This window comes from Microtus pennsylvanicus, chromosome 1, assembly GCF_037038515.1.
Source record: "Microtus pennsylvanicus isolate mMicPen1 chromosome 1, mMicPen1.hap1, whole genome shotgun sequence".
NCBI lineage: Eukaryota > Metazoa > Chordata > Mammalia > Rodentia > Cricetidae > Microtus > Microtus pennsylvanicus.
This window is the reverse complement of record NC_134579.1, coordinates 204,940,633-204,954,747: the sequence shown is the minus strand read 5'-3', so window position 1 is coordinate 204,954,747 and position 14,115 is coordinate 204,940,633. Positions and strand designations below refer to the sequence as shown.

At 45.0% G+C, this 14,115-nt stretch overlaps 1 protein-coding gene across 1 annotated transcript; it reads left to right on the top strand.

The window, feature by feature from the left end:
- Positions 1-2,681: 2,681 nt before the first annotated feature.
- Positions 2,682-13,892, top strand: LOC142832643 (UL16-binding protein 1-like). Its single transcript, XM_075943329.1, has 5 exons — positions 2,682-3,437; positions 11,279-11,530; positions 11,884-12,150; positions 12,705-12,833; positions 13,888-13,892. The coding sequence occupies exons 1-5, from the start codon at positions 3,347-3,349 to the stop codon at positions 13,890-13,892; spliced, it is 744 nt and encodes a 247-aa protein (XP_075799444.1). The 5' UTR covers positions 2,682-3,346.
- Positions 13,893-14,115: the final 223 nt, after the last annotated feature.

The following is a 14,115-nucleotide window of genomic DNA, read 5'->3' as shown; positions in this document are numbered from 1 at the left end:
TTGCTCCAGTTCCCTCCATCAGCCTTCTCAGAGGTGTGGGCAGAGGTCACCACACACAACTTCACTGACTACTTCATACACTGAACCAGCACCCAGTTCACCATCCTTACATCCTCTTCTCCCACCCTCCCATCCAGGAAAAGGATTATCACCTCCTCAAACAGCTGGCACTGCATGCCCTTGCCTGAAGACACACCCAGGAAATCCATACACTCTCACCCATAGAACCTAAAGTAGAGGATACTGGACAAAGTTTAAACACATACAATGCTCCCAGTGGGGCATAAGCAAGCTTCTGCCCTAGCCTTCCAGGCCCCCCTAGGCTAACTCCTGGGCAGACAGTAGCAGATAATGGGGTTCATTTCAGCAGGCATTGCATAGCTTTTATTTACAGAGCACATAACAATATTTACAGTTTGGCAAGTCACTCCCTATCTACATCAAACACTCTGTCCCAGCTTCAGCATGGAAGCAGCTCAAGGGATTAGGGGACAACTGGAGACCACATTTGGCCTCTGTACTCATCTGACCCCAGATTAGGTAGCATCCTGTTTCCCGGTACTGGCCCCATTTCCCTGAGCACTCCCTCCAAGTGATGCCAAAGCTGTGAGCTAAACAACCAGGAATGGCCCTGTGCTGCCTGTGCCTCCTGGGTCAGCTGGAGATGACAAGGGGGAGTTCCTGGTGTTTGTGCTCATTGTGCCCTGCAGTCCCTGGGAATGAGGAAGCTCCTGAGTCAGAGATGCTTGCTAAGAAAGAGGGGAAACCTCCTTCACTTCTAGGATAAGATTTCTAAAACCATCAGGGCAACTGGAGATATTCTGTCAGTCCTTGTCTCTCCCTGTTAGTCAGATCTCAACATGTATGACCACCATGTCCCTTCTGGATTTGTCTCACTTCTGGACATCTTGTCTGACTGTCATCATTCACATAATAACCTAGTGGGAAAGAGCTCACCTCACCATGTCTTCCTGAGGTCTGATGGGCCTTCTGATAGCCTAGGACCACAGGCTGCTCTCTCCCAGGCCGCAGGACCATGCCAGGGGGCACAATGAAATGGAATCTATTTTCCTTGCTGCACGTGGGTCAGGCTGGCTCCTGCCCAAGAAAGGTGCTTCTCCAATTAGACACTGCCATGAACTCCAAGCCATTTCCTTGATGGCACTTCAGGTTGACAGATTGTCCTGGGGACATTGGAGAGTCAGAGAACTCAGTAATGTTCAGTCCAGCAGGCTGGGTGCCCCAGCAGTTGAAATCTGACAGTGAAAGCTAGCAGCTGCAGCTATAGATTCCATGGCTTTGTCACTAAGAATACCCGTGGTTGTAGCAGTAATAGAGACACTTCCGCTTTGTGCTGACCTGGGCTGGGTCACCCCTGCTGATGGAGGGTCTTGCTGTGATTCACTGTCCACTCTGGAAACACTCCCATAGACACAGAGCATCTGAACCTTTCTCCCTATCTGCTAAGCCAGTCAGGCCAATAATGGTTAACCACTGTCAAATCCCCTTACAGTTTTTTCCTCTGTGTTTTAACTTACAGTGCTTACTATAGATAAACACAGCAGGGAGCAACACTGACATAAAAACACACAGTGCACTACAGATACCACTACAGCCTCCCCCACCCCTGCCCTACTGCACCCTCCTCTCCCAGTAACTCCCATTCCCTTTTCATATATTCATGTTCTGCTGCCCTTCTTCATCTCTGCCTTATACCCCCTCTCCCATCTCCTGAATTTTCTTTTATTTCCTGGTTTCTCCCCACACTTACTTCCTATTAGATAGCTGTATTTAACTTTTATGAATGAATGAATGAATGAATGAATGAATGAATTCAAAGCTATTTTAGATAAGGTCTGGGGAGATGTGAGCTTTCTGGGATTCAATGACCAGACACCATAGCCAACTCAGAGAGCTTAGGCCAGTGAAAGACATTGTCCTAAAGTAAGATGGATGGAACCTGTGAATTCACAGCCAAGGTCAATCTTGTATTTACAGTAGCTACTACTACTACTACCACACACACACACACACACACACACACACACACACACCTTTACAAGCATAGGAGCAAAGGGTTCACCTGCACAAAAAAAAAAAAACACTAAAAGAAGGTGACAGGAAATTCAAAATTTTTCTACCAAAGTTCTGGACTTTTTATATATAAAAGCCACTTCTAAAACATGGGGGATAATCATTTTTATCTCATGTGTATGAGCGCTTTATGTGTGTGCGTGCCTCTCTGGCTCATGTGTGTGCAGTGCCCTTGTAGGATCCCCTGGAACCCCAGTTCCCCAGGCTGTGAGCTGCTGTGTGAATGCTGGGGATCCAGCCTGGGTCCCCAAACAGCAGCTGGTGTTCTCACCCTCTGGGTCCTCTCTCCAAACCCCAGAAGCTGCTTTTAATTGGGAGAAGTTTTTTAACTGCAGAACTCTCCTGAAGGTCTTAGTTGCCAGTGTCACAGAGGTAAGGAGGAAAGCTCAGACTTCCTTCCCCACAAGACAGCTACTGTCTCCAACAGGGAGAGAGTGTAAGGAAGGAAATGGAGGGGGAAGGGAGAGTGACTAGAAGGGTAGGAGTAGGGGCCACCTTGAGAAGCAGGGAGACAGGAACTTGGGGTGCAAAGACTTTGAGGGGGTGATGGGCAAGGAACCCGGAGGGGCAAATGAGTCTGGAATTGCGGAGAAACTTGAGAAAGAGGAAATGAGGAAGAGCAGACTAGAGGTCCCAGGGAACCCAGAGGAATGGTCTAGAGAGAGACAGAGAGAGTGTGAATCTAGAGAAGCAAGGGAAACTGTTAAAGCTACAGTACCACTTACTGGAAGGGCCAAAAGACACTTTGTTGCTGTGGGCGTGGAAACCTCACCGCAGGGGAGGGGTGGGTAAATATCTGCATAACTTTTGTCGGAGAACGAGCTGAAGACACGAGTTGCTGAAAGCACGGCTTTATTCGGTCTCTGTCTTTCCTGATTCTGTTGCCCACGGTCCCCAAGGGTGCAGCTGCGGGTGAGTGAGGGGAAGGGACAGCAGGAGTGGGAGCCCAGGACCACAGTGCCCTCACCCCTCCCTTCACGAGAACGCTCCCTGCGCCTGTGTGCAAGGAGGACCGCGATCTGCTGGGAGGGAGGACCAGCCACAGGGCCCTGATGGAACCCCGAAGAGATGCAGGAAAAGATGAAGACTGGGAACCGGCATGGCTGGAGCACAGAAGGACTAAATTCACAGCCCCGCCGCCGGGTCTTTGGCGAATCTCCACGTGAGGTCCTCTGCGGGGCGGTACTGAGGACTCCCCATTCTCTCCGCAGCTCTAGTCACACCAGTCCGTGCCGCACCTCAGGAAGGAACCATGGCAAAGGCTGCAGCCACTGGACGCAATCTTTCCCTAGTTCTGCGCCTTTTCGTTCTACTGAGCTGTCTGGAATCTTCACTGCAGCACCGTGAGTTACCGGGACTTAAATGGATGGGAGTGGGGGAGGGGAGCACTAAGGAGGGGTAGGGGGAAGGAACGTCGGGCAGGAAGATCAAAGTGTTCTCGAGGAGCTCCTGGGCTTCTCTCTCTTCACTATCACAGGGATTTAAGTATGGGCGCCCTGGTCATCACCGTGTCCCTCCGGCGGCTTTCTCTTCAGTGGATTGACAAAGTTAGGGGAAAGTTACTGCTGCAGGGCCGGAGGGGGTTGCATGAATGAGGAGCGCACAGCAGTAGAGGGGAGTAGCTAGTGATGCCCTCAGCACCACTCATCGGAGCCTAAGCCTAGTCGCCTGTGTGGAGCCCTTCGGGAGGCGGTGTCAGACATCTGCCCTGGACGTAAGGCTGTCTGTGCTCTGAAGACTGCCTTCCCGGGGTTCCTCACAAACCCTCCACCTTGCCTGGACCCATTTGTGCTTGAGCTTTATCCTCCCCCCCCCCCCCACTTCCCACGCTATTCTCCAGAAGATCGCAACTAATGTTTCCAAGGCAGCCACAGCCACACACGTTCGTACTTTATTTCCGTTTTTGCTTTCTCTTGTTTCGTTTTAAGACAGGATTTCACATCAAAGCACACGCTATAGAATCTGCAATAATCCCTTCTCTCTTTCTATCGGTCTTCCAAATTCCGGAATCGCAGATCTGCCCCACCGAACTCAGCTTCTACTCCCCTGTGTACCCTAACCCACCAAATTAGCTCGGCTCCCTTTCAGATAAGGAAAGTTCTCTTCACAATTCACAGCCCGAAAGTGCTCTTCCTTTTCTTCCACCAGGTGGCAATGTGAGCTTCTCTCAGCTAAGCAGGGCCCTAACACCTTTTCCACTATGGAGGACTCTGGCAATGGTCCTGGGTGGGGGATTTCAAAAGCTTCTGTCCTTGCTCTTAAGCCTGCATAATCTACCTCCTGGGGAGATGGCAGCAGATAATGGTGTTCATTTAGGAAGGAGAAGAAGGTTTTTTTGTTTGTTTGTTTGTTTGGTTTTTTGTTTTCTGTAAATGGCAGGCACTAAATAGCTTCTTCCAGGCAGCCTCACTGTATGGGTCCCACATCAAATACTCAGGTCTGCATTCAGTGTGACAGCAGCAGAAGGAAACAAGCTGATGAATGGGACAGCAGATTTGTCCTCTGCCCTTCTTCTGACCCCAGATTAGGGCATATCCATGTCCTAGTATTGGTGCCCATCCCCACAGGGTGTCATCAAATGCACTGCCAAAGCTGCATGCTGCCCAGTCAGTAGAGGGTTCTATGCTCCCTGTGACATCTGGGATATCTAGAAATGACATGAAGAGGTCCTGCATTTAGGACCTCTTGATCTCTCCTTTGCTGTCCACTGCACTCCTTAGATCCCATGACCATAGAGAGCACTCCTTGAAGCCCCAGGTGCTTGCTTGCTGTGGGAGAGGTGGCAGCTTCCTTGAGAACTAACCTCAGTGTCTTCCTCTAGATGACGTAAGATTTCCACAGTCATCTGGGGAACTGGAGATGTTCTGTCAGACCAGAGATCTGTCTCACCCTGCTAGGCAGTTTTCAACACACAAGTGGTCTGTTTTATCCCTGCAGTGATGTCTCTCTTCTGGATGTCTTATCTGACTGTGACCTGTCCACCTAATACCCTAGTGGGAAAGAGCTCACCTCATGGTGTCTGCCTGGAGCCTGATGGGTCTTCTCATAGTCCAGGACCACAGATCACTCTCTCTCAGGGCCCAGGACCATGCCAGGAAATACAAGGAAATGGGGTCTATTTTCCCTCCATAGTGGGGCAGACTGACTTCTGCCCAAGCAAGGCGATTCTCCAATTAGACACTGCCATGAACTCCACCCAGGGCGATTTCCTAGGACTGACACCTCAGACTGACAGATTGTCCTGGTCAGAGGGTCCTAGAGGCAGGTCCGGCCCTGCTCTTCATGCATATGTCATCTCTGCTGCTTTCAAGCTCCAAGAGCAGAGCTGAGCAGGTGTAACAGAGACCGTCTATCCTGTGAAGACTTCAGAACTGATACAGTAGCTGTGTTTGTCACCTTCTAATGCTGTGATGGAGACCAAGGCGACGGTCACACACAGATAGAAGGGTTTGTTCTTAGAGTCTCAGAGGGACAGGAGCCCATCACCTCACAGTGGAGAGGCATGATAACTGGGGTGCATGGTGGCTGGCACAGGAAGTTTAGAGCACACATTCTTTTTTTGTTTGGTTTGAACTTTTGAGACAAAGCCTCACTATATACTTTTGTCTGTCCTAAAATTCATTGTGGAGAACTGGATGGACACAAACTCATAAAGATCAGCATTACTCTGTCTCCCAAGTGCTGGGATAAGAACCTTGTGATACCATGCCCATCTTAAACGTCAAGCAAGGTCCAGAAATGAAGAAATGGGAATGAGTTTTGAAGCCACCCCTGGCCCAGTGACATACTTCCTTCAGTCAGCCTTAGCTACTAAACATATCCAAACAGCTCCCACTAACTGGAGGCCAAGTATTCAAAGTTTTACTCTGAAGAGGACAGGCTCATTCAAATCACCACACCAGGTATTCATGGGAGCACCTGAGTTCATCCCTGAGAGACAGGGCAGTAACGAATGTGACAGTACAGAAAGTGGCCATATAGAAAGAATGACTGCACTTGCTGCTGGGCTGAATGGTCACTCTTGTTGGGATCTGATTGGTCTTCCTGAGAAGGCAATCTGAGTCTGTCTTTGTAGTGGTTCAGTTTTAATTCTTTCTTAATTTATTTTGCTTTGATTGCATGAATGTATGTGTACTGCATATGTGCCTGGTGCTTTGCGGGGGACAAAAGAGGACATGTGATCCCCTGGAACTGAAGTTGCAGGCAGTGGTGAGCCACCAAGAGCAGTTGCTGAGAATCAAACCTGGATCTTCTGCAAGAAAAAATACTCTTAATCACTGTACCATCTCTCTAGCCCCAATTTAAACAATGGACACAGGGGTTGGGATTTTCATGATATGGCAGCTTTCAGTTTTTTGATCATCTTTTTTTTGTGTGTGTTTATTTATTTATATCCAGTCACATCTAGATTGGCTAACCATTTCCTATATTTAAGATTTTTCTGTTTTATTAGTCATGACCCCTTAAGCAGTTAGGCTTCAACATGGGTCCCTCCTACTTATCAATGGACCACTGCCCTTGATATTACTGCCTCCTGACCATTCTACCTTATGGAACTTTTCTGTACCATGCTGCTAGGTTTCCAAGTTAGAAATACAGTTTCCTAACACCACCCCTAGCCTTGAGCCATCATCATCATTCCTGAGCTTCCAGCAATACTAGTGCCCTTCTCCCTGGTCCTTCTCACTGTGCTTCTCAACTGGGATGCTCCAGCATCCACAGACAGCATGGACTCTGCACACTTCCTCTGGAAATGTTTGCTGTTCCATCCACTCTGGCACATGCACTTCTCTGAGATTGTTGATACCCACTCTTCTACTGCCAGATTTGACCAGCCTAGATTTTCTTTGTCCTGTAGTGTGGCGATCCTCTGACCAGGTCCAGGAAGTCATCCCTGGAGCCCAGGGATCTGCCAGTGTTTTGTTCTATTATCATTCTATTGCTCTGATGAACACTCTATTGCTCTGATGAACACTCTACCAAAAGCAATGTAAGGGAGAAACTGATTTATTTGACTTCTGTAGCACAATAATAAAATCCCAGAGACATATATTGGCTTTCAAGCTGAAGATCAGAAAAGCAAAGCAACCAACCAAGTTCTTACCTCTACCTTGCTAGATAATTCTGTCCTCAGTGTCACTGAAGACTGACTGCGGAATGAGACCCTGAGCTCAGGTCTTCCCTCCTGTCTTTATAACCCCCTCTAGTGCTGGGATTAAAGGCATGCACCACCACTACCTGGCCTCTATGGCTCACTAGTGTGGCTAGTTTTGCACTCTGATCTTTAGGCAAATTTTATTTATTAAACCACAAATAAAATATCACTACATTTCCCCTTTTTGTCTAAAATATAAAAGAAGGCTATAATTAATTTAAGAAAAAATAAGGGAAATTATAATTTATAACAACTATCTAGTCTTCACCTCCCTCAGAGATCCAAGAAGGAAATAATATTAACTAAGTATAGAGGAATTACAGGTAAGCAACTTCCAAAAATAGTGAGAGATAGCAAAAACAGCTGAATGCCTGGATTGCCACTTAAAGTTCCTCTGCATCATTGGGGCATCTATCTTCAGCCTAAAGGCCTGGAATATTTGAGAGACTTTTCTGTGAAGTAGGATTTTTGACTGTCCTGCCTTATTTTGACAGGTTTTGGCAGTTGCTCTTTTCTGTGTCCCGCTTGTCCTGTTAGGACAGAATACTTGCAGCAGTGGAGTTTTCTTGCCCAGTGGCTTACTTTTGCCACAAAATGTAAACTCCATGTGTAGTTTCTTTGATACCCATTATCTTCTCTGAAGTAGATTGATGCTGCCAGGAACAGACTTGTCTCACTGTCATAAAAAAAAAGAACTTATGTTATTAAAACCCCTTGAATACCATATTCTGTAGATCTTTGAGGTGTTTGAAGATGACCCGTCTATTTAAAATATATCTCAGTTTAACCTTGGGACCATACCCATTATGACTACAAGTGTATTTGTAATAAGTGACTTAATTTCTAATCTGCATTTTCTAATTATCCTAAATAGTTGGTAATGATAACTTTCAATGACTATAAACTTGCATTATATTATTAAATGAGTTGTATAAATGAAATACTTGAACAAAAGTAGAATTTTAACAAAATTAATCTCAAATTTATACCAATATACGAAATTTATATATAATATACAAAAGTCCATTCTAATGTAAAACTAATAGTTGCTTCTTAAAAGGAGATTCAATAATCTCATTTTATTATCTAGATCATACATATTATGATACATATATAATAAGATAAAAGGGAGATCATTGAATTATATATAATACATAAACACATAATATTATCCTATTGTATATAATACATAATATATATAATATATAATAGGATTAAAAAGAAATTGTTGGATCATACATATACATATATACACACACACACAGAGTTAGCTAAAAATATGCATAAGCTAATAGGCTAAGCAGTGTTTTAATATAGTTTCTGAGTGATTATTTTGGGTCTGGGCAGTGGGAAACAAACAAGCAGCCTCTGCCAAGACTTCAAGGGTTTTCCCAATGGCAAAGGGTTACCTTGAATATCTCTTGTTGATCCACATTTATTTGTTCAGTGCCTGCCTTTGTCACACCTGCTGCATAATTCATTGTCTTCGAACTATCCTTAAAAAAATGTTCTAGGAATGCCCTGTCCACAACCTCTTTTAAGTTGACCTGTTTGCCAAAATTATAACACTTGTCATTTCAATTTTTATTCAAAACTCTAGAAATCACCTCTTCTATCCATGCATCATCACAGTCATGAGATTCAACATTCATTGTGTCTTGGATCCATTTCTCCAAGGGTCCTGATCTTGTCTTTAAAGGACTAATTATCCATTAAATTCAAAATTAGCATTTTCCAAAACCAGAGATTCAATTATTATTTGTCTAGCTTAAGAATTTGCTACCAATTCAATCCATTTGTTGCCAATGTCAATCTTTGTAAGAAATCCATGAAGGCTTCCTTTTGGGCCCTGCAAACTTTGGTAAATGACTCAGTTTTCTCTCCTATTTCTCCAGTTCTGTCCCAAGTATTCAAAGCTGCTACATAGCATAAAGCCAGGGTGTGATCATCATATAGGAACTGCTTTTCTATAGTAGCTTTATCTCCTCTCCAAGAAATTGATTTTGAGAGATTTCCATACCACCAACAACTCCATTGTTCAAAAATCTTAGCCTCTTCTCTAAACCACATACTACATTGTAATTGTGCATCAGGCTCTAACACAGCTTTAAACAAGTCTATCCAGTATGTAGGGATAATTCAATCGCAAACTGACCACTAGTTTGATGTTTGCTTCAAAAAAAGGTGAATGAGTGCTATATGAGACTATCAGACATCATTTTCTTGAATCTCCTTAAATCTAACATTGCCAAAGGAGTATAAATGCCTCTTACAGGCAATTGCCTATCACTTGGACATTCCTGTAAATTTACAGGATATATTAAGGTTGATTGTTTGAAAACCTTAGGCTCTTCCTCTCTAATCTGATAATGCAACCCTGAAATTGGTTCTCCATTAAATTCCTCTGTAAGCATCTGAAAAACTCTATGATCTGTTTTATTAAGTTTTTCTATGGCCTGTATCTTGGAGGTCAAAGAAAATTTGAGAGATAAACCAAAAATTATCAAAGCAAAAAGGATTATCAAAATGGTAATTAATAGTAAGTCAATCCCAATTAAGTTGATAATTCATTTAATTGTTTCATTTTTAAATCATGCATTGCATAAATATACAGAGACATAACTTTCTCTATTGTAATGGTCTTTCCCATTTTAATGTGGAAAAACTCTCCCTATTAACTAATTCCTCCCTTTAAAATTCCCAGTTTTAAGCCGGGCGATGGTGGCGCACGCCTTTAATCCCAGCACTCGGGAGGCAGAGGCAGGCGGATCTCTGTGAGTTCGAGACCAGCCTGGTCTACAGAGCTAGTTCCAGGACAGGCTCCAAAGCCACAGAGAAACCCTGTCTCGAAAAACCAAAAGAATAAAAAAATAAAAATAAAAAAAATTCCCAGTTTTCTCACCAAATCTGCCACCAATGATGATGAACATGTAAATCTTATTGCTGCTGTGCAGAACAGTAAAAGCCTGTCTGGATATGAAGGCAGCTACCTAGTTTGGCAGCAGCCTGAGAAGGGGGTTCAGGGAAAGCCCACCAGGAGAGTAGAAATAAAAACCTTGCTGGTAGGTCAGTGAATCTGGCCTATGCTGGTGCTGGTGGCTGCTTAGTCACAGCCAAATGGCTTTTTTTTTTTTTTATGAATTTGTACTCCAAAAGTTTGGTGTCAGAGATGTAGAACAAATAATAAAAACCCAGAGACAAATATTGGGGTCCAAGCTGAGGATAAGAAAAGCAAAGCAGCCAAGCCACTAGAGAGCACTTACGAAGGCTGGGCGATCCTGTTCTCAGTGTAACTGCAGACTGACAGCAGACAGGGACCCTGGGCTCCTGGCTCCTCCCAGCTCATATTCCTCTCTAGTGTTGGAATTAAAAACATCGACCACCATTGCCCAGCCACTACGGCTAACTATTGTAGCTGTTGGGATTGAAGGTGTGTGCCACCGCTTCTTGGACTGCATGACTGTGTAGTGTGGTTAGCTTTACTTTCTGATCTTTAGGCAAACTTGACTTATTAAGACTCAAATAAAATATCACTACAGATACTACTTCTAAGCCATAGTCTGTCACTGAGGGAGGGCAGGGCAGGCACTCAGAGGCAGGCCCATGTGCTATTCCAGACAGCATTATCTATGACCAAGGAACTCACTTCATGGCCATAGAGGCACAGCAGAAACCATGGAGAATGCTGTTTGCTGTCTGGATCCCAGCTCCTAGATTTCTTATCTAGCCAGAGACCACCTTCCCTGGGAATGGTAACGCCCACAGTGTTTGGCCATTCCTACATCATTAACAGTATAAACAGTCTCTCAATACACACTCCCTTCTTAAGTGAGTCTAGGCTGGATCAAACCAACAGTTGAGCTAACCAACAAAGATGTTCAAGTCTTAATTTTTCCTTTCTTTCTTCCCCTCTTTCTTTTTTTTTTAAACAACATTATTCAAAAAGACTTTCTCGTTCCACAGGCAGAGACTGTCCCTGAGCCCCTCCCTGTTCCACATCCCTAACCTCACTGCATGTTACCTTCACAGATGCTGCTTCTCTTTGCTACAACTTCACTGTTAACATGACAGAGTCTAGATTATGGTGCAAAGTCCAATGCCAACTGAATGAAGAGACTTTTCTTTCCTACAACAGTAACAACTGCCAAGCCATTGGTGCTCTGGGGAACAGGCTGAATGTCACACAGTTCTGTGAAAAGCAGAGTGATGCTCTGAAAGATGGAATTGACTTGTTCAAAAAACTAGCAGTTCATATGAATCCGAAGACTCATGCATTCAGAGGTAAGTTTCAAATAACCCCATAGGAATGGGGATATAGCTCAGTGATAAGAGTGATTGCCCAGCATGTGTGATGCCTAGGTTCAATCCCCACTACTGCAGACTAAATAAAAGAACATATTAGATGACTCCCTGGAGGTAAAAATCCTGATTTTTGACAGGTTAGGAACATTCATTGTTTTGTGGATGAAAAGAAAATGAATCCTTGGTGGTCCCCCCCGCCCCATCTAAGTGGTCCAGCAGCAAGGCTAAAATGTGGAGGGTAGAGCAAGGTCAGAGGATGGGAAGGGGAGGATCCTGGGTAGACAGACAGGATTCATCAAGGGCAGAGGCTGATCTCTTTCCAATGGGCACAGATATGCAGGCCAAGATGTGTTGTTGGCATGAAGTAGATGGACATTTCAACGAATTCTCTGACTTTTACCTCAACGGACACAAAATGTGGCGTATTGACTCAAAAACTGGAAAATATAGAGAAGTTGATCCTGGGTCCAGCTACATGAAAGAGAAGTTGGAGGAAAACAAGGATATAACTAGCTTCTTAAAAATGACCTTGCAGGGACATTGCAGGTCCGGACTTGAGGGGTTGAAGTTGCACTGGGGAGAAAAGCTGGAGCCTACAGGTAACTGACAAAAAAGGGGAGGAAGCTCTTTGCAGATGAGATGTGTGTGTGTGTGTGTGTGTGTGTGTGTGTATGTGTGTGTGTGAGTGTGTGTTTAATAATTTAATCACTATGAGTTTTTGAGTTAATGGCCATTTTTCCATCATTCCTTTTATTTCTCACCCTCTTCTATCTCATTAATTATTCCTTCACTTTGGTTCTCACTGACCATTATAGTCTGAGCATCCTTGTGTTTCCTGCCCTTTTCTCCATTCTAGACTCACTGTTGCTTTTCATCTCACTTGATCTTTCTTCTTCCCTGGCACCATCATCACAGGTGAGCTCCGCTCCTGCCAGAGGAATAATGAGGCCCATCATAACCTTGCTTCCCCGACCATAGTTCCATGGGTCTTTGAGCTCAGGGGACATTCTCCCCTCCCTTCCTCATCAGGACCCACCTAAACCATTGTTGAATAGCCATAAGGATAAAATTCTGTGTGTTGCTGAATTGCCTCAGCACAAAGAAGCTAAAGTTTTGAGATCTGGTCAAAGACTCCACTGTGCTTCCACTTCAGCCTCACCAACTGCTGCTCCAGTTGTGGTCCAGCCTTTGTCCATGGCCATAAAGACCAACACCTCTGTCCTGCTGGTAATTCTCATGTGCTTGCTCCTGAATCTTCTCTCAGGAGACTTGGAATTAACAGGTACTAAGGGCAGTGTTGGGAGTGGGATAAGACACAGGTGGGTGAGGAGTAAGGAAGAAGCAATTCCTGAGGTCCTGCTCAAGTCCCTCAACTGTAGCATCTTATTGAGAAAGGAGGCGAGAGATCTGGCATCCATGTCACCTGCTAGTAATAACCTGTGCATGTTCAGCCTTCGCAGGACAGGAATCATGTCACAGACCGGTTGGCAATGAGGAGAGAACACAGCAAAATGTCTGATCAGAGCAGGTTCCTAATCAGGAGGGTTCCATGATGCAGATGTGCACACAGCAGGAACACTGAAGAACATGCTAGTTCCACTTAGGGTGTGGAGGGAAGAGCATTCCATTCTACAGACAATGATAAAGAAGATACAAAGAAAGAGATGGCCCAGTGACAAAAGAACACCTGCTGCTCATGCATCAGATTAGAGCTCTATTCACAGAACCCACATGGTAGTTCATGACTATACAACTCTAGGTCCAGGAGAACATGCCCTTTCTTCTTCTTCACAGAGCCCAGGTATTCACACAGTGCACATACAGATGCAGGCTCACATTCAAACACGCTAAATAGAATTGAATCAAGCAGCAGCAGCCTCCAGAACCCTTGGGGCAGTATCCCCAGTGGAGACAGGAGAAACTGAGATGCTGATGGGATCGACCTCTCCAATCTAGGCTGTGCAGATGGACAAGGGCCAGAGACAGTCACATCCACACCTGTATGTGGCATGCCAAGGCTGAGAAATTATTGAGAAGAAAGCTGGATAGGGCTCTTCCCTACTCATCCAGCCCCTCCCATTAGGCCCTGAGTCAGGAGGCAGAGCTAGTCATCACCACTTTATTCTGAACTCCCAGGTCTGCATCATGGCCTGGGGCTCTGGGACATGGGAAAGAAAAAGGAAGACAGTAGGAGATCCAGGATGGGATGATAGAGTAGGGGACTGAATGACCCTCAGTGAGGGTGTCTGTGGGGTGGTGACGACTGGTACAGGGCACCTAAGAGAACTGACCCAGGTGTCTCCTCACCCTTCAAACAATGTGTTTTTTTCCTACAGGTTGAAGATGCTCCAGAGAAGTCATAAGGGTTCATTTGGTTAAGACATTCTCCGTTTCCATCAGTCTCAACCAGATGAATCAGAATTCTGCTGACACAGTATTTCATGGTCTTTCACTCTGTTGTCTTCGTTTACATCCTTTCTTATGACCTTGTACTGTTTGCCTGGTGCTCCCTGGTGGGATTTGCCCTTAACATGGAACTACTTGAACTAGAGATCTGGAAAAGA